The sequence below is a fragment of the Leptodactylus fuscus genome, chromosome 3, assembly GCF_031893055.1.
Source record: "Leptodactylus fuscus isolate aLepFus1 chromosome 3, aLepFus1.hap2, whole genome shotgun sequence".
In the NCBI taxonomy this organism is placed as follows: domain Eukaryota; kingdom Metazoa; phylum Chordata; class Amphibia; order Anura; family Leptodactylidae; genus Leptodactylus; species Leptodactylus fuscus.
The window spans coordinates 191322969-191348247 of record NC_134267.1 but is presented as its reverse complement, the minus strand read 5'-3'; the positions used below and the strand labels follow the sequence as shown (position 1 = coordinate 191348247).

The following is a 25279-nucleotide window of genomic DNA, read 5'->3' as shown; positions in this document are numbered from 1 at the left end:
CTGTCCCATATAGGGGTCACAATCTAAATTCCCAATCACTATGTCTTTGGAGTGTGGGAGGAAACCAGAGAACCCGGAGGAAACCCATGAAAACATACAAAGTCCTTGAAGATGTTGTCCTTGGCAGGACTCGAACCCAGAACTCCAGCCTCCAGTGCTAACCACTGAGCCACCGTGCTGCCCATATTTCGCTTAAACATGAATATTTTTTCCTGGCAACATCCACAATCACTTAGAGACGTATATAGAACATATTCTAGTTTTCTGTGTTCACTTAAGGGAGGTTACATCTTGTCCTACTTGGGAGAGCTCTGCGTGGATAATGGAATCCAGTTATCCCATGGACTCATGGGAATGGTTCTTGATAGATCGGGACAGGCCGAGAACGTACCCTAAAAAAATAACCCCTAGAACGTACCAAATCACACATCATTTCATCATTTTTATGCTCATTTGCACTTCACAATTATTGTTTAAAAAAAACTAAAAATCCCATTAGCGAGCAGCATGACCAGAGGGAGGAAGAGCTTAATAAGTCACAGATATGTATGCACGCAGCATGCTCGCCCCCTCCTTTTATCTGAATAAACAAATATTATATACCATGCAGCCTCTATCATGTAAACAATTTAATCTTTACTCATTCCTTCTGACCTTGATTAACCATTCCCAGATTTCCGTGGCTCTGACACCATGGGGTTACATGAGGTCGGCCTCAGACAGCTAACATTAATATTTACATGATGCCCCAGTACACTCATTGTGCTTCCCTTAGGCATGGTCTGCTTATTCACACTCACATTGGTGGGAACGCTCGCTCTTTAAAGGTACAGACTCAGCAAGATGATAGCTCTTGTTTATGTATAAAAGTACCTTTCGCTCCCCATCCCCCATCCAGCTGCATGTATTTAAGAGATCTGAATCTTTCATCTGACAGTAATAGAAGTCAGCGTTTTGGGACATTATCAGTGACATACTGGAGAGCGATCTCACCATTAAAAGTGCACAGTCAATTTTCTCAGTGTAAAAGCCAAAATGAAATGCAAAGTGAGACCTTTCCAAACAAAGAGACACAGAAAAGCAGAAAAGTGCAAGTCAACAAAGGCAGAAAATGTCATACCTCCTCTGAATGTCATCTAAGTTCACGTCGTGGAAGCGGACATTGTTATGTCCTTGATATATGAGCACTTCCAATGATCTATCGCTAGTTTATGGATATTAGCTAAATGTTACCGTGACCTGAAAATCCTTATCCATATGCCCTATCAGTATGGCATAGGGGGCAGTCTACTGCTCCAGACACCCACTGTAAGTCAAAATAAAGAGTCTAAAGGGTAAGAACAAAAAAGAGCAACGTGCAACCGAAATCTGGCCCATACTTGGTTGGTGGGATTTTCAAGATGCTAGTGACTAGGAGACTCCACCACAAAAACCACCAAAAATGGTCAGAAAGAAAAGTCCTACACAGAGGACTTTTCTCTCCACCAGTATCAGTATAAAAAACAGCGGACATCCGACAAACCCCATTATAGTCTATGTATCCACAGGTAACTACTGTTTAGGTAATCAGGCTCTCAGACCCGAATGATGGAGAGCCCAGGGAAGATGTGAACATAGCCTAAGTAGGTAAAACTAGTGAATTCATGCAAAGACTTGGATTTGGAGAAATAGGTGAAAGCTCCTCTTTAGGGTACGTTCACACATGAGTTTTTTGGACCGGAATCTGACGCGGAGGCCGCCAGTGCACCGGCGTCCAGTGCACTCCACTCTGGATTAGGCCCAAATGAATGGGTCTAGTCAGGTGGGAGGTGTTGTGAGGCAGACATCCGCGGAATCCGCCTGAAGAAAGGACAGATCACTGCTTTTTTCCGCGAGCGGAAATGACCGGCTCCCCTTGATTTCAATGGGAGGTAGTTTTTTGAGCCGGATTCTGACGCGGATTCCGTGTCAAAATCCGGCCCAAAAAAACCCATGTGAACTTACCCATAAGGTAGCCAGGCATTGTATGGGACTGAGGTTACACTCACTAAACATTTTGTGCAGGTTCTTTTCCACCCTGGCTTGGGAGAATTGAAAGTCTCAGAAAATTGACAAATAATATCTCTGCTGTGATTCATGTTTCCTGAGAAGCTGCAGGGGTTTATAAATATGTATATCGGAATAATGTTCCCTTCTCTTTGTAGACACTATAGTTTCTAGGCACTAGTCTTTTAGGCCATATCCAGGAGCTGCAAGGACTAATCTCTATGGGTGTCCTCTTAGTCGAGCACGCTCCTTAGTAAATATCATAGAATTGTTATATACACTTGAGTTATGTCAAGAACATGTTTCACTAGAGGAGCGGAGTAGCCCTTCACACTATGTACATATGGAAACAACTTAGTAGTGAAGTCTTATTATTTTACAGGATGATGGATTATCCTGAGCCCATATTTTTCCAAAATCAGGGATTCATGGCTCATTATTTAAGCCTCAGGATGTGGGCTAAAGATGGGTTTGCGAGTAAGTGAATGCGGAAAGGGTCATGGTTTCTACTTCTTTTTAATATGTTCTATTACTGAGAGGAAATTGAAATAGAAAACATAACAACAATCGGCCTATAAATATAAATCACTTCTATTAAAGCTTATATCAATTACTAGTGACTCATTGATTCACATAAAATAGTCCTTTTAGTCCCGCATAGAAACTGCGCCAAAATCTCCTGGCTGAACACTTTATGAACAATTTATTTAAAGGTGTTGCCCTCCTATCGCAAGCTGCTTGCTGGTGGTCTACGGGCTGGAAGTTCCTAAAATGCTCTGTGGAAAACCACTATGTAAGTGCTCGTACTCTGCAGCATGAGAAAACATAATGATATATAATTTTGTGGGGAGAGATTAAGTATAACCTGTCATTTACCCATTGAAATCTCAGCTTTTTCTATGTTGAGAAGTCATGTGGGCTGTCTTATCAGTGATTGACAGCCTCCCCTCTACGACTGTGCATACAGACAGCTGTCAATCATTAACAGGGTCACCTCCATATGTTCTCAACATAGAAAAAGCAGAAATTTCAACGAATAGACGACAGATTATACTGCTCAAAATTATATATCATACAGATTTAGCAAACGTTAACATGACCCATAACGTGTTAACAACGCTGTAGCGCAGTGGCATAGTGTTTTTCGCCCTACATTGCAAAAATGCTGTGTTTTACATTACCTGCAAAGTGGATGGGGTTCCGGCTAATCCCAGCTACACATTGCAGTAAAAAAAATCTGCATTGAAAATTCTGCCATTTCAAAAACACCTTTGTTTTTGTAAATCGCAGCATGTCAATTATACCTGGCGTTTTCTGTATAGGCCTAATAGAAGCAGAAAGTCTGCAGAAAAAGACTTTGGGCTCGTTCACACGGAGTAAACGCGGCACGCAATGTGGCGCGTTTATGGGACGTTTGCGCCGCGATTTTGACGGTGCATGTTTGCGGTCGCGTTAACGTGCGTTTACGCGGTGCTAACGCGACCGCAAACATGCACCGTCAAAATCGCAGTGCAAAAGTCCCGTAAACAGGGCACATTGCTTGCCGCGTTTACTCCGTGTGAACGAGCCCTTACTGTGAAAAGCACTGCGGGAAAAAAAAACCTAATGCATTTCCGCTGCAGTATTTTCCGGAGTGTTTTTTGGCTGCAGCTCACTAGGTGGAGCAGAAAGTCAAATTACACGGTATATAACAGATAATACATATATCTGTTCAGCTCTTTCTACTCTATAACAGGCTGCCTTCAGACTGAAGAGTATATGACGGGTTTCCTTTAATGGAAGATTTGCTTCAGTTTGGCTTCAACTGATAGTGGAAAGTCCAAAGCACTGGGCCTCCTGCTATCAGCTCAACGAATAAGGCACAAAGACCCCTAAAAAATGTGGCATTTTTACAGTCAGCAACAAATCACTAATCCGTCAGTGGATCGGATATCATCCCTGTCCTAGCTGTGATTACTCAGCAGTAAATATAATATCTGGCAGAACATTGACCCTCCAGACATGGAGGTCTGAAGCTCATCCCTAGACATCTGAAAAGCTTGCTGTCTCACCAGGGTTTAGTCATAGCATGTACAGAAGAAAAGCATAATCTACTTAAAAGGTGGATTCACACATAGCATTTTTTGGAACAATGCTGCTTCCTAAATTTCACAGCATTTTTTACAGCCCCCCCAAATCATATTATAAGTGTGTGTGTGTGTGTATGTGTGTGAACATAGCCTTAAAAGGATCCATGACCATGTCAGATTGCTGAAAAATTGATTCTGCAGTTTGTCTCAAGAAGACATGTAAATAATTACAGGTGTAGCATGGTGCTATAAAAGGTCTCACAGAAGTTACTTTTGGGTAGTGTATCTCTAGGTGAGAGATCGCTGACTGTAAGATAAGTCTCTGCAGCGCACTCAAATACATACTGCCCAGTTGATGTCAAGGTGCCCATTACGTGTCCTGACATTGACAAGCGGCCACTATTACAATTGTTTGCAATGGTGTCATGAACAAGAAATCTGGACTGCATTAGACTGGAACCATATTGTTTTTGGCAACAAATTCAGGTTCTGTTTGAGAACCATCAGCAGTCAGGTTTGCCTTTGGAGGCCTTGTGTTGAGTGCCTCCATGTTCCCTTTGCTGTGGAGCTATACACTGCCCATACTGTTGGTAAGATGAACTGGGGAGCCAGCGCATATGACAGTCAGTCACTCCTAGTAGTGATACAAGGGACATTAGCAGCTCAGCAATACGTGTAGGACATCCTGCGGCCACATGTGCTGCCTCTCGCGGAAGGGCTTCCTACTGACATTTTTCAACAGGAACATGCCCACCCACACACTGCAATGGTTTCCCAGGAATGTCCCCATCAGATTGCAACACTTCCCTGGCCTGGTCACCAGATTTATGGCCAATGGAGCATTTAGGGGACCAGCTGAAATGTCACCATCAGCAACCTACAAGTGTGCAGGATCTACAGGCCCGGCTGCAACATCTGTGGGTAAATGTACCACGGGATACCACACAGGACCTGTATACCTCCATACCCAACTGTATCTCATCTTGTATCTAGACAGAAGGCAGCCATACAGGCTACTAGTGTACAGTTTCCCCAATAAACTTCTCCATTGGCTCGAATATCTTGATCAGTTCCATATATCATCATTACAGTCACACAAAGTGTCTTTCCATTACAACTCCTTCTTGGTGTGATACTTTTTTATCAATGGGGCAGGCTGATTAAAATGGTCTAAAAGCAAAGCTGTCTTAGTTGCCCATAGCAACCAATCACAGCACAGTTTTCATTTTTCAGGAGCAGACTACAAAATGAAAGTTGCACTGTGATTGGCTGCTGTGAGCACTTAGGCCAGTTTTGCTTTATGATGATTTTACTACATCTGGCCATCAGTGTACTTGTATTGTGCATTGTATAGTCCCTCTGTTATTCTTCCTGCACATTTTATAAACTAACAAATTGGTATTACCATTCTGTGTCCCTACACAATGCAATGCTATTTTGACCAGGAGAATTATAACACCCACTAATTCATGTAACGCATACATTTCTAGGAAAAATAACAAAGCAATGGCACAATACAAAGTATAAGATTAGGGGCTCCGGCAGATTTATTTTTGTATTTTTAAGAAATATAGTAGGAGGAAGCATGTTTTATGGTGGATTTCACCTCCTAGTATCCAAACCTAGAACAACAGATCCTAATCTATTCCATAGATAGCAGGTTAAAAAAAGAACCTAAGTTCCATAATGCCTATGGAGCAGCAGACTAACATTTAGTGTTGTTCCCACCCTCACAGCAAAGATATCACTCAACCTGGTACCTAGTCTAAAGCGGGCTTAGTTCCCAGGGTCTAAAAATCACCTAGTACAGTAATGGCGAACCATTTAGAGACCGAGTGCCCAAACTGCAACCCAAAACCGACTAGTTTATTGCAAAGTGCAAACATGGCAATTTAACCTTAACAGTGTGTAGATCAACAACTGCAAACAGTTACGGATCTGCAAAATATGGTCATGAGAATGGGGGTTTACAGAGCCTTCAATGATACAAACAACTTTGTACTGAAAGGTAGAAGTTTGCATTTATACTTTTAAACAACTATTGTTCACAATTTACATTGCACAAGATCTGATTCATAGTAATCTTACAATGTTATTACTCCCTGTAATAATATCACGTCTACTATAAAACAGATACTGTGTGATATAAATATTGATGGGCTCTCATGCAGTACAATCTGCCCCACAGTGGCCCCCACACAGTATAATGTGCTCCACAGTGGACCCCACGTAGTACAAGCTGCCCCACAGTGGCCCCCATGTAGTACAATATGCTGCACAGTGGCCCCCACACAGTACAATGTGCTCCACAGTGGCCCCATGTAGTACAATGTGCTCCACAGCGGCCCCCACACAGTACAATGTGCTCCACTAACCCCGAGACAGTACAATGTGCCCCTAGACATTACAATGCACTCCACATTGGCCCCCACTCAGTGTAATATACTCCACAGTGGCCCCCACACAGTATAACATACGCCCAAACTCACCTGCACTCCCATGAAGTGCAGCCGGGTGTCCTCCTTCCACCACAAAGCAGGTGCTGATGAATGACATCATCGTGCCTGCTTCAGGACAGAAGTGACAGTCTTCTGTTAGTGTAAGCTGCAGCCAACACTGACAGTTTTCAGGTGTATGCGCATTCAAACATACACCTAATAGAAGCGCTCGCTCACCATGGGATCTGAGACAGATGTCCTGGATTCTCTGTTAGTGAGCGATTGAGGATCTTCGCTGTGGCGACAGTATGCATGCCCACAGAGGGCTCTGAGTGCCCCCTTCAGCTCATGGACCCAGTACAAGTGAGTATGAATATTATAAATATCAGAAATAAGCACACACCTATGGAACATCAATATAATAAACCATAGACTTGACTGCAATATTAAACTCGCACTTTCTTGAACAAAAAATCTGCATATAATGGCTGTGACTTTCATCAGCTTTGGGAGGTGATTACCTGGAATGGTTTTCAATTAACCAGTATTCCTTTTAAGAGTTAATTTGTGGAATTTCTTGCCTTAATAATGTGTTTGAGACCATCAGTTATGTTGTGCTGAAATAGGATTGGTACAAAGTTGCATACAGTGTTTATCCCTATTCAAGTACTGGACTCATCCACATCATGGCAAAAAACATTCAACCAAGAGAAACAATACTCCATCATTACTTTAAGACATTAAGATTACTCAATGTAGACAATTTCAAGAACAATGCTATGATGAAATTGCCTCTCATGAGGCCCACCCCAGGAAAAAAAAGGATCGAGAGTTACATCAACTGCAGAGGATAAGTTCATTACAGTTACCAGCCTCAGAAAATGAAAAAGTAACAGTACCTCGGATTAGAAGTCACATAAATGCTGCCGAGACATGAAGTAGCAGACACATCTTAACCTCAGCTCTTCAGAGGAGACTGAGAATCTGGCCTATATGGTGGAATTGCTGGAAATAGACATTAGTCCAGTGACCAGTGGTATGATGCGCCACAATCTGAGGTTTACACCGCCGGACTGGCGAAAAGGTGAGAAGTTGGTTTTCTTCATATGTGGTTCCAACAGTGAAGTATGTAAGAGGACGTGTGATGGTGTTGGGGTGCTTTACTGTACTTACTAGACTTTGCTGTTTTCCTTGAAAATTCAAGACATACTTAAAGGGGTATTCCCATGACGCTTGTTCACTAACCTGCAGGTTGTTGTGCTCTCTTCACTTCCTGCTTTTCTCAGCACATAGGTGGGTGGGGTTTCACTTGCACGGGATTGGTTGTAAATGAATTACCACAGTGTGAAGCTGATGTAGCAGAGCTGGACTTCAGTCAGTTTGCATTACATACAGAGGTAACAGACTCCCTATCTCATCCTTTATCAGCCAAATTCAATTAAACCGAGTGATAAGAGCTCAGAAATCCCGTCGATCTCTGAGAAGCTCCGCTACTTAAAAGACACAAACAGCTCAGAGCTGCTCCCAGCCCCTCCCCCCTGAGAGCAGGCAGCTACATCACTTGACAAATGAGCAGATAATCCCGAGGGCCATAGAAACAATGTGTAAACAATGAAGTGAATAAATTAAGATAGCGACCAAACAAAGCAGTTTTGATAAAGCAATGCATATAGGAAAAGTCTTAAATCCACATAAACTAGCAGTAAAAATAGGATCCTTGTGATGGGACAATCTTTTTAACCAGCATAGCTACTTCATGTTCTGCAGCGACATGCCAGCCCATCTGGTTTGTGCTGTCCCATCATTTGTTTTTAAGCAGGTCATTGATCCCAAACACACCTACAAGTTATGTAAGGTCTATTTGACAAAGGTGGAGAATGGTGGAGTGTTTCATCAGATAGCCTCCATGGCGAATTCATTATGCAAATTCAAAAGAGCCTTAATGCCTTTTTGGACCGAAAAATATTACAGGTTTTAGATTTCATTTATTAAAAGAAAATTTGATCCTGAATTTTATACTGACTGCTACATTTGGAGTCAGGAAGGAGTTTTCCCCCCTGACATGGGGAAATTGGTATAAGCCTGGAACATCACTGTAGGGTTATAGGTTGGACTTGATGGACCTGTATCTTCATCCAACTTTAAATACTATGTAACTATGTAAAAGATTCCAAGACGCGCTTAGCGCCTCTTGGAAACTTTTCATAACCGTTTGTAAACCATTCCAGGTGACTACCTCATAATGCTGACGGAAAGAATACCAAATGTGCAAAGCTGTCATCAAAGCAAATGGGGGCTACTCGGAAGAATCTCAAATATTAACCATGCTGGTTAACACTTTTTTGTTTACCACTTCACTCCATATGCGTTCCTTCATATTTTTCATGTCTCAAATATGACTTTACATATGTAAAAAATAAAGAACAAGAGAAACCGTGGAATGAAAAGATGTGTCCAAACTTTGGTGCTGTAAATATATTTGTTACAGTGGATTCTCCAGTTACGTTATGAAGCGATATCTCTGGAGTAAAACGGTAAACTGTAATTTCTGCAACATTCCCTAAAATCTGTTTGCAATTTGTTCTGCAGCATGTGAATGGAGCTTCATTCATTTTCATCCTCAGGAGTCCACACTTAATATGTATTGTGTGAATATGTCCTAATAAAACCAATAACTTTGTTGAGTAATGATAGAATTGTGTTTTGGGTAGTAATGTTAATATCTATGTGAACAGCTGGTACCAGGGAAGTATTATAAACCTCTGGAGACGCTGAATTCTTTGTGGGCTAATGAAATTTTATTAGCAACCCACATGAAAAGTTACATGTAGAACAAAGAGTTTGAAATTCTGCTTTCTGAATTCTTTGTATGTAAACCACAGTGCCCACTCACATATGGAAAAACAAATGGGAATTAGAACAATAAGACTGGCATAGTTAGGAAGGTAGAATCAAGACACAATCCCATCTAATTCACCCAACCACAATGTAGAACAGAGGGACAGGAGGGCAAAAACAAGTTAGTTATAAAGAGTATATACGGAAAAAGGCTCCTATATCATCCCAGATACGGCACCCACCAATCTTACAGGCATTGTAGCCCACAAGGACTAAGGTTCTTGCTCTAAAATTCTTCCATATATTTTTGGAATAAATCTGATTAAAGTAAGTACAGATTTGCAACAAAAAGAACTGAAGCTTTCACCTTGCTAAATACATTTCAGAAGTGTCTACACAAAGGGGGGGCGGGGGGTGTAAAGGGATTGCTAGAGGAGCAATTCCCCAGTAGCTGCTGCTGAAACCTGGGGAGAGGGGCACGACAAGACAGTAAGCCCTAAGCTGAACTCCCCCTGTCCCAGCCTACTTGCCTGAACTGTCCAAAGCAACAGACAACAACTGGGTAGCAAAACCCTAGATATATGTGATGACACAGAAAGCATACAAGACAAACAACAAAAGGGAGGTCAGCTAGCCAAGGGGTCGTAACAGTCACACAGTACGGAATGGAAATCCAAGAGTATAGTCAAAGGTAAAGCCAGTGATCAGGTATATGAATACAGGTAACAAACAGCAATAGCAAATAACCAGCACGCACAAGGCAATAACAAGCAACAATGTGAATGTGAGCAAATGATAAATAGGAAGGAAGAACATGCCCCAGACTTGAGAGGAAGATAGACTGTCAATCACACACGTAAGACTAAAATTAACTATTAGAGGGCCAGAGGAAAATCAAGGTGAAGGAGATAGGTGTGCTAGAGAATCAACTGCAGAAGTGAGGGAATAGGACAGTGTTCACACAGAGCAACAAAAACCCTAAGCAAGGAATCGAAACTGAACATGCCTCCTGCACCGGAGCATATGAATGGAAGGCGCAGAAGTCCAAATGGGTGCGAATGTAACAGGGTGGTTATTGTTGAATCCGAAAATGCACCAGATTTATTATTAACCGGATCTACTTTCTTGTGCAAAGTAATGGACTAAAGTCAGTCTACTAAGAGCTATCTTAAAATGGGTAGAATATCTTACTTCTAGTAAGATCCACCAAATCTATCAAACAGCATCCAAGTGGTTTACATTTAGTCTGAGTAACTTATAGACAGCGAAAGATTCAGGGGGCGTGAAGAAACAGCGCTGGAGGCAGTGTTGCGGGGATGACGATGGTGTGCTCCCTGAGCATAACTTGCATATGTGAATAAAACGCTTTTTTGGCAAACGGGAGTGAGGAGAAGAAAAGTAAAGGTAGGAGTAGAATAGCCTTTTTGTAAAAGCTATGGAAGGGTGAAAGGGTTTTTTCATTGCGCTTGATCCCGAATCAGAACACTGACTGAACATTAAGAAGTGACCTGCACTCCAAGCATCATAGTCATCTATGACACTAGGAGTTCCTGCTATCTCCAGGGACTAACATGATTATAGTACAGACAGTCCTATAAAGGGGTCCGCCGGGTGTCCGTCAAGTTTCCAATGATTTAATACTGAAACCTCCATGCAGGACTTTTCTCTCTGACGATTTTCACCGCTTCCAGTGACGTAGTCTCCAACAGAGACTCCGGCACAGATATGAACTTAAGCTTCTCAGTGCTCAGTCTGAGAAATATGGTTGACATACAACCCATATTTTGTGGACCAAATAGGCCCATGCGAACATAGTCTTAGGTTACATGAACGCTGAAAAAAATGGAAGACCGGTCCATTTTTCATGTCCGTTTTGCAACTATGGGGCATCTAATTTCACAAACTCCACATACACTTCAGTCTATTGAGGGATCCAATGATCGGACATAAATAGGAATCGTCTGTTAACATGAGCAGATTCTCGTGCAGCAAAACAAATACCTTTTATTTATGACTTTTTACATAAAATAAATGCAAATCTAAGTTGTGGTTTTTTACATAAAACATGATCCTACTTTTGATTTGTTTTGTTTGTTTGCCAAGTTGACAGCTGTCACCTGGATCTTTCCAGCACGTTTCCCAGGTGGGTCAGTTTGGGGAAATAGCTCAGTCTCAGTTATATGAGACAGGATGACACCCTGGGAGCTCTCCAAATCAGCACGGCAAAAGTAAGTGCTGCACTAGTAGGATTCCTAGAGGTGCAGGTGTTGCCTGTTTGTGCCTATTTATAACTGTCTCATGCAAGTCATTTACAGTTCGACAAACACATCACTTTCCAATAGAAAATCCCCCAAAAGATGGCCACTTTATCGGCTGTCCCTTTCTAATACTGGGTGGGACCCCCTTGGACTTCACAGCAACCTGCATTATTTATGGCTTCAATTCAACAGGTTGTCAGAGATTGCAAAGATATTGGGGGGGATTTATAATTACTCAAGTCCCCAGATGGTGTGAATTGCACCTGAATTATTCAGGCTCCGGCTTTGCCATACTGTTGCAGGGTTTGTTGACATGGCGGAATTTGCTTTCCGCGTGTGAATAATTTTGTGCGGCTAGCCTTGATGGGATGTCAGTGCAGTGCACCGGCATCCAGTTGCGGTATTCTGCTCTGGATTAGGCCCGAAGAATGGGCCTAATCGGGAGGGAGCCTCCCGCCGTGGACTCTCCTCCCTCTGGCTCTGATCTTGTAGCCCGAGTTAAGGATGTCCGTAGCATGGAGAACTTGACGGCCACACTTTACCATACTGTTGAGGCGTTCCAGGCTATATGTGATCTTGGAACGCATACTGTATCTTGAATGGTCTCTGACTCCTTCCCCTTCCCTCCCCCCCCCCCCCCCTCATTTCCACGCTCAGGTTTTTGTGATGTGTATACATTCCCAGTCTACTTGATGGTATATGCATTGCTTCAAGTTCATGTTTTTTATGTTTTCAACTCTTTTGTTATATTGTATTTTATAAAAAATCCTTTCAATAAAAATTACAGTTAAAAAAAAAAAAAAAGATGGTGGTGGTGATTTTACCTTAAGTTTAGTTTTTTATGTTAATGGTGGGATTGTTTGTATAAAAGATGCCATTACATGACGGCCGCACAAAATTTAATGGAGCAGATTTATAAATTGCTGCAGAATTTGTTGGCACTACATAAATAAAATATATCATTATTATTATTATTATTATGCCTTGTACAACATTTTTTGGCATACAGGGCACAACATTAGCAACTAAATTTTGTTGGTGCTGGTGTAATATTAAGTGATGGATTTCTCTCACTGCATTGCAACAGTTTTCTGTATCTCCTATATATTATAATGGAAGAGTAAGACATGTGGCTACCTCATGGTAATGTGCTAGGTTGAGAGAAAGAAGATGGAAACAGCGTACAACACAGGGTATTACCTACTGGGCTCTGAACTTACAGCTCCACAAGCAGGAATGTCACAAAGAGTAGGACTTAAATCTAAAAAGGGAGCCTAGAGAAGTTGCACTGATTTGCAAAGATTTCTGTATAAGGGAGCCTTCACACGGAGTTTACGCTCCGCTCATTCTGAACGTAAACTCATTCAGAGTGAGCGGCGTAAAAAATAGATCCCATTGACTTGAATGGGTGTCGGCATATGTGTGCTCCCCATTGAAATCAATAGGAGGCATTTTTACCTATTGCTTTCAATGTGATACGCGTGCATGCCGGCACCCATAGAAATCAATGGGGTCTGTTTTAACGCTGCTCACTCTGAACGAGTTTACGTTCACAATGAGCGGAGCGTTTACTCTGTGTGAAGGCTCCCTTATACAGAAATCTTTGCAAATCAGTGAAACTTCAATGATGTCTCTAGCTACACAGAAACATTTTTTAGACTATATTTCTCTATGACAAAGTAGTTCCTACATTAAATAGGGACATTTCCATGTCCATTGCTACAGCATTTAAAAAGTCATTCAGGACCTGGAATACGCCTAAGAGTCGGCGTTCTGTTTTATACATACATAATGAACAGAAAACACTTCATAACAAGGAATGTGTTCAGTATCTCGCCATATCTTATACATGAAAGGCGTATTTATGATTTAGGGTAAACCCCCGCTAAGTAAACATGTTTATGTTAAGGTATGTGAAAAAGAACGAATTCTAGCCTGGAAGGAATTTGCATGTAAACAAAATCATATCGTTGGACTTATAGGTTGTGTACAGGAGTGGCAGTATATAAAACCGCCATAATGCTAAATAACAGGGACCTCATACATTTACATAACAAACTGGAACTTATGTCAGGAAAAGATTCCTGGAAAAAAAAAATAAAATCAAAGAGGTCAGTTTATGGTGAGCTTGTACAATAAGGTGGAACTTATTACATATCTACGTGTGACCCGTATGTATATATACGCATCTGTAGTTCGCTGATTTAAATGAGTATATTTTCATTATGAAATCTGTGGAAAGGGAAACTCTAAAGTCACATCTACTTAGGACCACGTTAGGCTAAGGCTATAAAAACGCAGCAAAAATAGATGTTTATCATTGAGTTTTTGCTCGATCTCGCTGTACCCAATGATATTCCCGGTATCAGAGGCAATGTAAAATCTGAACTTTATACAGGGTCTAATCTCTGGTGTGAGGCCAGTGCAGTGTTTATTAGCAGATGTCCATTTATAGCAGGTCACTGCACTATCAGCAATTCTCTTAATATTTATCTACTATTGGAACCGCACCCTTCACATGCGGAAGCAATTCGGGTATTGGTACAGGACGGCCAAAGAAGTTTAAAGCAAAGGTTCACTGAGATCAAACTCCATCCAGATGTATTATGTCTTAAATTGTGGTGTGTTTTTTGTGTGTGGGATATACCACAAAAATCTTCAACAATTGCGCCATATCAGTATGCAACCCTTAGGTAAGTAAATCTGGAGAACAGTCCTATCCTAGGCTGACAACTCTTAGGAGGGAATTTTTTAGGACTGGCGCCTCAAGTTTATTAAGAAGTGCTGACCTTTTAATAAATCTGGCACATCTTTAGCTGTCCGCGCGTCACTAAGTAAAATCAGAGCCAGTCATGAGCTGGCATAGATTTGTACTGTAAATTTTGCCAATTTCTGGCATAAATTATAGCAATGCTCATAGTTGAGGGGATATCGTCACTCCATAAGGAGAGAATCACCATTTAGGTGTGTGGAGTCTTATTAAGCCATGAGCGCTCCACTGTGCAAAGGAACATGGGAAGAATAAATCCGGAAGTCAGATTTGCATATTCTTCCCATGTAGCAATGCTCATAGTCACTTAAAAAAAAAAAAGTGCAAAATGTAAAAATTTTTAAAGCGAATGTGGTGTGCGCCATAATTTCTGCCTCTGTGTGACGCATGTTTCTTCATATGTCTCCCTCCACCTTATTGTTCCATGAATTTGTAACAAGTAACACCTCTAATAATACTGTATGGTGACCTTACAGAAAACTAATAGTGCTCCCGGTGGTGTATGACCAAACTGCACTTTGGTGACAGAGCATAATCTGGTCTGTGTGGGGAATAATCCGTACTGTTAACAATAGAACCACCAGAGACTAAGAAAAGATAATCTGGAGACCAGCAGACGTTGCATGGAAGATGTTGGACAGCACAAAGCAAAGTACTACATAGTATTTAAGAATGGTGATTACTATACAGTATGCATTATTATACAGTATTTATTCTTGGAAAACAGATTTGCATATTTTTCCTATAATCCCCAGTGGAGCAAAAAAGGCTTTTGTAAATCTCCATACGCCTGTGAAGGTGCTCTCTTCTTAAGGAGTGATAATATCCCCAGAACCTGGTCTAGAAGTCTCTCATCTCTGCCAAATCAGTTTTTCCTACGCTGTGCTGATGAGATCCAACAGATAGAAACAGCGCTGTCCACAGCTGGGATACTGATTTGGCTAAACCCCGCATCATAGCATCAAGGCTTGTTGAAAAAGTCATGCATGATGTTTAAGGGGGCTGCCCCTAGAGGGCAGCAAACAGAGGCACTGTTTTCCTATTTACATCTTGGAAAACAGATTTGAATATTTTTCCCATAATCCTCCCGTGAAGCAAAAAAGGCTTTTGTAAGTCTCCATACGCCTATGGAAGTGATCTCTCCTTAAGGAGTGATAATATCCCCAGAACACAGTATATATTATGTATCATTAATAGTGTTATTATTACACAGTTTGTATCATGCATTACTATTATACAGTATTTATTATATCACAGTAAAAGTGGTTCTGCATGAACAGGAGATTTACTATGAAATGTGTGATCCAAACATAAAATCCCTGCACAGGTAAATTGTGTTAAAATGCAATGTAACCCAATTGTTTTAATATGATTTCCTAAAAATGGGAAAAGAAGTTAAGAAGCCCAGCGTCTTGTAGTAAGTTTAGTCATGGTGTGCCTAGGACCTCTCTTGTATGCAAATTCTATATTACAAGTAATGCAGTTTAATGGCAAACCCTACATGATGTCCTACTTGACAACAGTGCTGAATTCACAGGGACAGTCCCTAAAGGGACAGAGCATATAACGCCTGTCTAGGTTTAGGGGTAGATAGGACTGCTTTAGGGGTAGGTCTATTGGTTTGGGGATGTGGCCAGGGGGAGAAATTTCTTGTCCTTATCATACCAACTCTAAGGTGGGTACACACTACCATCGCAGGATGAGAACAACGAACATTTAAAGACAGATGCAGAAGGAAGCCCCTCCCCCAGGTGTCCCTCTGCATGACGGAATAAAGAGTGACAGCGCCGGTATCTGATACTCTACTACAGCTAACTTCTGCTGCTGTCATCCTATGGCAGATAACAGAAATGGATTGTAATAATGGTAGTGTGACCATACCCTTACTCCGGGGGTTAAATCTGTGTCCATCACTTTATCGCTGTTAAAATCAGTTGTGCTTATCCTATGATGGATAAAAACGACAGATGTTCATAACAGTAGTGTGAACATCCCCTTAGCACAGCATTCTGCAATATTTTCTCATAGAAAATGACAGAATGACGGAAAACCTGATGGATTCTATTGTAGTTAATTGGTGCCTGATGTATCACAAATCCAGCACTGCCAAAACGCCCAAAATATACTGGCCTGGGCAAAGAGTCTTACATAATCTGTGAACAGGTCAGTGTAGGCCTTGGCAGAAAAGTTTATCAAACCCTTTGTAAAGATGCTTGCGGAAATGTAGTAATAATTTGCCTCTTAAAGCATAAAAATGTAGACACTGAGGGGGCAGGGCTTAGTCAAATGGGTGGGGCTTTATTTTAGTTGCACAGTAGAGAGGATACTGCTCCAGCCAGTTGTTCTTGTGCAGTGAAGGAGAGAAGGAGGATGAGGCTGAATCCCTGGAATACAGAATGGTCATTAACTTTTCATACAACGCGGGGAGCCACGTCACTCTTGGGTCAAAACCCGCCTGCCACGACCATCGTGGTCGCTGCTTCCCCCTCCGGAGTTGGCTCAAATGAATGGGCCGACACCGGAGGTTGCAGCCGCCTAAAGAAGGGGTGGCTTGCTTCTTTTTTTCGCTAGCGGAAATCCGCTGTCAAAATCTGCCTCCTTACCCCCATGTGAACTAGCCCTTATTTGCTGCGGTATGCAGAAACCAATTTCTGCAGCTATTTTCATCATTGGCTTTGTTTGCAGAAACATTTCATCCATCTCCCATAGACAACTGATACAGAAATGTAGACTAACAGTTCATTTAACCTTTGTCTCTGGGATGTATACAAGCTGCTCTGTATACATAAAGTCCTCTGTGTGTAGCTAGCAAGAGTTTGGCTTTGAAGATTAAAATGTATATGTGTTTCTAATCCCGCACTTGGTATGTCCTCTCCATCCAGTAATTTACTGTACATCTGGATCGAGTTCTACCACTCCAAGGAATTAAATAGTCAATTCCTTAAAAAAAAAAAAAATTAAGAATAAAAAGAAAAAAAACTAGTAAAAGAAAGAACTGTAGGGATTTGTGTTGCATAATCAGTACAAATTGTTTTCAGTAGAGCGGTTCGCTTTATACATTGTTGCATAAGTTGTATAAATCGTTTCAGAGCAAGGTCAGATGGAGAAGACCCTACTCCCCTCCACCCACTATCCTCCATCTCCCTCTCTTCCCTGGAAAAGCGGCTTTAACCCATCGGCCCCCCAGAGTATTATTCTATTGAGCACAAGCTGAACGTGGTTGCTTGAGTCACGATTTGAACATAACATGAGAAAAAAAAAAAAGGAGAATTGCCGTGTTTCAGGATGTTGCAACAAACCATAAACTCCTTGATTTGGGATTTCTTGAAAATTTACAAGTCACTCCACACCGCTAATCCTCAACGTTTAACTCAGCAGCTGTTGTACTGTGACAATGTCCAAGAATCCCTGAAAATGTTCTCCTACCCCCTACATCACATACGATAATACATAGTAAGGGAGGGAACTGCACGTCATGAAGTCTATAACAATACAGCTGGTACTTGAGTGCTGACGCCAATATGTAATTCATTCATAATAGTCAAATTAACCTTAGTTTAATTATTTGGACAGAGAACACCAGAGAGGTTACTGAGAGCAGAGGATGCTTGAGCAGGAATTGTATGGGCCCCCTGCCTTAAAAGGGTTTCCCACACAACACTTATCTCCAAATTCACAGGACGGGGAATACGTTTCTGAATGGTGGAGGTCCAATCACAAAAACAAGGGTCCAGTATCCCCTCCCCCATTTCAATCCATCAGAGATCATGTTTGCTGTTTTTCCATCTATGGGACAGCTAGAGATAGTTCAGCAATGTACTTGGCAAACATCACAGTCCCATAAAGCTCAATGGTGCAATAATGGACATGTGTGACTACTTGAGACCACTTTAGGACAGAACAGGGATATTTAGTTTAGAACAAAATAAATAGGATTTAGCTGCAGTATCAAATGTAGGGCATTGTATGATATACAGTACAGCATACCGTTATAGTGGTCACAATTCTTTTTTTTCTGATAAAGAGCTCCAAATCCCCCGCTCAGACCTAGACTTCAAAGATTAGCACCTGTGTACTAGCAGCCACCACTAGAGGGAGCAGGTGAGCTTACTGGATACTCAATTCAATGTCTAAACTGTGTGATACTGTCAGTACTGACTGGACGATGTCCAACTGCAACCCCCCTCCTAGTTGGTAACACCCCCTTTGGGGCTAAGGCCCCACAGGGCGTAAATACTACGATTTGCCTGCGGCAGAAACACCATGGGAAAAATTGAAGCATTTTACAATCAAGGCAAAGTGGATCCCATGCCCACTATGCGGTAAAAACTGTGGTGCGGACATGCCACGATTTCCAAAACCAGCGCGGTTTTGAAAAATCGCAGCATGTCAATTATACCTATGGAAACAGTGGCGGTTTCCCCATAAGTATAATTGAAACAGAAAGTCCACAGAAACCTCTGCAAACTTTCTGTCTAAAGTGCTGCGGGAAAAACCATGATGCGTTGCCGCCACGTGTTTTCTTGCAGCGCTTTTTTGCTGCAGGACCTTCCGTGGGGCCTTAGCCTAAGGCTGAGGAAGCAATTTTTTTGTTGTAGGTTTGCAGCTTGTTTGAGCCAAAGCCTAAAGCGGCTCCAAAATAAATAAGACATATAAAGGAAGTTTTTATACTTCTCTGTTGTGCTCAATCCGCTCCAGGCTATGGCTCAAAAAAACTGTTCAAAATCTGCAATAAAAGACGCAGCTTTCCTGCAACCCCTGTCCTTAGCCTTAAGGGGGCGCAGCCAGTGTGAAATTCAGTCCTCAAGTAGATGGAGCAGGGAAATCTACAGCAAGTCAATTTACACATGCCCAGGATAAACTCATGTCTATCTTAAGATAAAATGGAAATAATATATAGACACACTACACGGACCATGTGGTTTGTATCTGTCATCAATCTTCTATGTTTCTCTGTAAATCTTGAGTTGTTGAAGAGTTTTGTGTTTTTGCTTACATGCACACATTCATTCAATGAATCAGTGGGGGCGCTGCAACCTTGAAATCTATGTATACTGCGGCCCAGATTTCCTATGCCTTGTACACCAGATTTTTGGAATCCAAGGCATACAAAGTTGCCAGTCTTCATAAATCTGCCCCAGTATGCCTGTATACTTTCTGTATGAAGGTATGAATATAAGCAAGTACACTCGGGTCTTGGAAGAAACCTTCAGCAATTTCTACGATGAAACAAAAAAACAGAAAAAATGACATCTGCAGGATTGTGACAGAAGTTTCTGTGACTGGTCCACACATCTGCATGTACATGCCACAGCTTAGATGTATACAACAGATTTTCACATAAATGTCTGCAAAAAAAAAAAAAACTGCTTTGCGTAAATATACATTTAGGATAAATTCACATGTAACAGATTTGCAGCAGAAATTTATGCAATGGATGACAGCTGAAAGTGCAGCAAGTACATGGATTTCTGCAAGCTCATTTCGAAGAATGGGAAAGTCAAAAAATATTCTGCAACAATATAGCATCATATAGTGTCACTCTTGGGTAACATATCTTTATATTATATTCAGTAGGTATCAGAGAAAGGGACATGTCAGTCACGCCACACATGGTGTAATTTAACGCAGTGACTGCATAAGTAGATGAAGCTGCTCCTCGCCCTCCTCACTAGTTAAAGTGGTTTTCTGGCCCCAAATTAAGTTTTCATTTTGATGACCTATCCACAGGATAAGTTATCAGTATGTGATCTGTGGGCGTCTCACACCTGGAACCCATACAGATCAGCTGTTATAGCAGCTTTGGGGTGCCAGAAGATGCAGAACATGCGGTGTTGCTCCTAGTCAAGTAATAGCAGTGGCGCTGCACTTCCCTGAAAACCCTGTTAGGGAGCCTTCACACGGAGAAAACGCTCCGCTCATTCTGAACGTAAAACACGTTCAGAATGAGCGTGTAAAAACCAGCTCCCATTGACTTGAATGGGTGGTGGCATACGTGTGCTCCCCGTTGAAATCAATGGGAGGTTTTTTCCCTATTGCTTCAATTTGGTACGTGCGTATGCCGACACCCATTCAAGTCAATGGAAGCTGGTTTTTACGCACTCATTCTGAACGAGTTTTACGTTCAGAATGAGCAGAGCGTATACTCCGTGTGAAGGCTCCCTTATACAGTGGATGGGGTTTCTGTGCCAGCTGTCCATTCACTAATAAATTCCTGGCACCTGGAGGCTGCTAGAACAGATGATCTGTGCAGGGTGCAGGTGTCGGACCCCACAAATTACATACTAATGACCTATCTGGTGGATAAGTCATCAGCATGAAAACTCGATTTGGGGCCAGAAAAGTTTTGCATATTCCAATCTATGACTTTAAAAGCTGATAACTTGACTTTTAAAGGGGTATTCCCATGACGCTTGTTCCCTAACCTGCAGGCTGTTGTGCTCTCTTCACGTCCTGCTTCTCTCGGCACATAAGTGGGCGGGGTTTCACTTGCACGGGATTGGTTGTAAATGAATTACCACAGTGTGAAGCTGATGTAGCAGAGCTGGACTTGAGTCAGCTTGCATTACATACAGAGGTAAAGGACTCCCTATCTCAGCCTGTATCAGCCAAATTCAATTAAACCGACTGATAAGAGCTCAGAAATCCCAGAGCTCTCACCTCCCCTATCTGTGCCATTTAAGTAGCGGATCTTCTCAAACATCTCAGAGCTGTTCCCTGCCCCTCCCTCCCCCCCTGAGAGCAGACAGCTACAACACTTGACAAATGAGCAGATAATCCCAAGGGCCATAGAAACATAGTGTAAACAATGAAGTGAATAAATTAAGATAGCGGCCAAACAAAGCAGTTTTGATAAAGCAATGCATTTAGGAAAAGTCTTAAATCCACATAAACTAGCAGTATAGATAGGATCCTTGTGATGGGACAACCCCTTTAAGTAACAGAAAGCTTAGTAAGGGACACCATAGGAAAAGGCATTACTTGATGTTACACATGCTGGGACCAGTTTATAGGGTGGAAAAACCACCTGACAGATTCCATTTAAACGGTTTGTAGGTGGTTTACTAAAGAATAAGTTTCTCCCCACGCCTAGTGCCTTGAGATTTGTCACTAACAGTGTGTAAAAAGATCATGAGCTAATGTAGGGTTCACACTACCGTTAGTGTCCACTCAGAAGGTGTCTGTTTAAAAAAAAAACAAAAAAAAACCGGACACCTATCACAACAGACATAAATGGACAGTAACTGATGACTATCAGTTGCTGTCCGTTAGGTCCGTTGCCCATAGACCTCAATGTTAAAAAACATTTTTTCAAACAGACAGAAAAGTTCTGCATGTAGGATTTTTTTTGTCCGCTTGAAAAAACGTACATGGTTGTAAACGGACACTAAAGGACACAAGATAAAATCCCATTGAAATGAATGGAAATTGCAAACGGACCAGCTAGTGTCCGTTGCTAAAATCTTGTACAGACAAAAGCCACAGACATTGCTGAGCGGACACCAACGGTAATGTGAACGGCCCCTAAGACTCAATGCAATGAGACTAAAGTGTTCATGGGATAGGTAATAAATGTGTGATCACCACAATTCCCAATGATCATGAAAATGGAGATCTCCCCCCCTGTGTGGTATAGTTTAGCACTATCTCCATCACCCCATAGACAATGACTAGAGCAGTGGTCATGCAGATGCACTACCACTTCCTTCCCACAGGGGACTCTGCAACCCCCTCTCTTGTGATTGGTGGAGATCCCAGCAGTTGAGCACTAAGTCATCATAAATTCCTCACCTAGGATAGGCATAACTCTACAACCGAAAAAGAACTAAGATTTCAATGAATATCACCTACAGTTTTGCAAAGTCTATCAAACAGGGTTGGTCGTCATTCCTGAATATAATATCCAAATACTGAACCCAAAAATAAGAATAACATTCAATCTTGCATTTGTCTGCCCCAAAATATATATCTTGACCCTTTTCCAAGTTTGGCAAGATCTCAATATATAAGAGTCACAATATTATCTGGAGACATTATCTGGTTATATGGAGACAAACAAAGTTGGATGTATCTGACCTAGGAATATAACTAAGCAGACCATTACCTTTAATAAGGCGACAGTAGTGCTGGAAGCAAAACTGACTCCATCACTTTCTGGGGTAGCTCATATCAGTGCATAGCCAAAATCTCAAGGTGACAGCAAAATCCTCTTTCTACTTCCTCCCCAATTTGATCACACAATGTACGTGTTTACTGAGACTGAAGAAAATACTGATCGTCTTCTCAAAAGGTACAAGAATATAGCAGGTGGCTAATAGTGGCCTTTACCATCCCCATACATAAACAGGAGCCGGCAGAGAGCACAGCTTGTCCTATAGACTGAGATAACCCATACACTAAGCTGAAGGTGATGATATCTTAGTATAGAGAGTGAGAGCTTCCCTGAGGGCAGCATATTAAGAGATAGGAGCGTGTTTTATCCTTTTTTTATATTTGTCATTAGAGCTATTTTTATTTCCGGTGTACCCCTTTAAGAGTAAGACTTATCCCTATGCATAAGTGTCTGATCACTGGGAATATCCCTCGAGTATCATGGACAAGAACTCTGATTCCCCCGATGGAGTCAATGGAGGGGTAGTGCACAGAAGAGACCACCAATCCATTCACCTGTATGAGACAGAATGTCATGGCTATCTCAGCAGCCCCATAGGTCATATATGTGCACTACCACTCTATTCACACAGAGAAATTGGGAACCCTGTTCTTGTAATCTTTGGGTCTCCAATCGATGACTCCACCAACAATCTAACTCTTATCCCCTCTTCTGTCCATAGCAAATAAATGCAGTTCGTGGAAAGACTATACATTATGGTGAACCATTACATATAGAGTATAAACTGTATATTATTATTTTATTACCATATGATACATAAAAAAAGATAGATTTGTTTCTATCTATTGAAATTGTCATTTCCATTGTTATGTCCTTACGATGTATTCTAATAAAGCCAGCTTTCTGATCTACTTCATTGGGGTACAGGTAGGTACAATGACCTACTATCTACTGTACATTGCATATTAGTATAAAATTACCATCTGACATAATATTTGGAGATTTGTTTCTATCTAGTGAAATTGTCATTTCCATTGTTAGGGTCCCATTAAAGTATTTCAATAAAGCCAACTTACTATGGGTGTGACGTACTACACTACGGTACAGGTAGGTTATACAGGTAAGTTATGTATGTTAGTATTATATTACCATCTGACATAATAAATGGAGATTTGTTTCTATCCATCAAAGTTGTCATTTCCATTGTTAGACGCTCCATAAAGTAATTCCATAATTCCATCTACTACACTGGGGTACAGGTAGGTTATAAGGACCCGCTATCTACTGTTCACCGCGTATCTTTCATATATTGTGATACTACAACTCCCAACATGCTCTTATAGTCTGGGAGTTGTAGTTTCCCACTGTCTTAGACTCTGACCATGAAATGGGTTGTAGTATACTCACATAAAGCCCGCTGTGCTTGTCTCCGAAAAACGTGAAGGCTTTGGAGATGGGTAGTAGTCCAGATCCACCGTCATCCTGCCTGCGGGTCACCGAGTCGCCTTCTTGAGGACCAAATGGGTAAAAATCTGACAAAGGCACCAAGCTATGGGCACCAGAAAACACATGGCACACAAACAAAAGCTGGAGCAATGACCCCATTCCCAGATGTGGCAAATATGGCACTGCCCAGGGTGGCACGGTATGGCACCCGGAGGACTACAGGTGACCTGGGGTTGTCACAGCTCGGCAGGCACTCTGGAGGTCTAGGAGCACAACCTTGTCATGGCACTGCAGCAGGTATTGTCCTATGTCCTGTGTAATGTGAGATGAATGGATGTGTACTATGCAGAGATAGCCTCCATCTCCTGGCATGTAATACCCCTGTGTGCCGGCACTGTGCTGCACTACTACTGCTCTGTGGTGCCCATGTATGCCAGCCTGCAGCCCTATGCCCAGTGCCCACACATGCCAGCCTGTGCCTCCTGCCCGGGCTCCCGGTAACTTTCTCCCTGTGCAGCCTGAAGCTCAGTGTCACTGAATTCTCTCTCTGTTCACAACTGACTGGGGGGTTCTGTCCCCTCCCCCAATACTCTAACAAACCCCCCACCCCCCCGGAATGAGAGGTGGGGGCCCCTACCAATCAGGAGCCACCCTCTCCGCCGTGACGCCGTCTCTTAAAGAGCCCTGGAAGGCCGAGCCTCAAGTAGTTAAAGCCAGAAGTTTTGGACGAGAGCTCAGGAATGTGTCGGTCCTTCCGCAAAGCATCTTGGGACTCGTAGTCCCCGGGCTACAAGAAGTGGACGTGCGCAGCGGTGGTGCTGAGCGCTCGGGGTCACTTTATCAATGGTGTGTGTGGAACTATAACTCCCAGCATGCCCTGCAGCATGGGGATGTAGCGCACTGACTAGCCCGGCACCTCAGCACAGACCTATGAGGAGACGTATGTCACTGACATGTCCTCTGAGGGGTCCTGTGACCTGTCCAGAACCCTGAGGCAGTGCTACATCTCCTCTCCTGCTCTGCCATCACCACTTCTATTGCACCATACGGTTTCTTTCTGTTCTCTTCCATTTAGGGCATGTTCACACGTTGCGGATTCGCTGCAGATTTTCGGCCACGCAATTGTATGAAGTCTGCAGAGAATTAGTCCATGTTCATTAAATGCTCATCATAGAAACGTGACATGTATTTATGTTATGAAGCAGCCTTGGGGAATTCACACAATGTAATGCAGCGTTGATTCTGACACGTAATCTCGTGTCAGAATCAGCGCTGCAAAACAGAATCCCATTGACTTCCACGTAACACATTGAAATGCCTCC

The 25279-nt window shown here is 42.1% G+C and overlaps 1 protein-coding gene across 1 annotated transcript in view; it reads right to left on the bottom strand.

Moving 5' to 3' along the window:
• The window catches only part of SNED1 (sushi, nidogen and EGF like domains 1), a 91029-nt gene extending 66481 nt beyond the window's left edge, over positions 1–24548 (bottom strand). The window contains exon 1 of the mRNA XM_075268945.1: positions 23919–24548. Coding sequence (XP_075125046.1) covers positions 23919–24116 — 198 coding nt within the window. The 5' untranslated portion in view covers positions 24117–24548. The remainder of the gene's footprint in view (positions 1–23918) is intronic.
• Between the last annotated feature and the right edge of the window lie 731 nt (positions 24549–25279).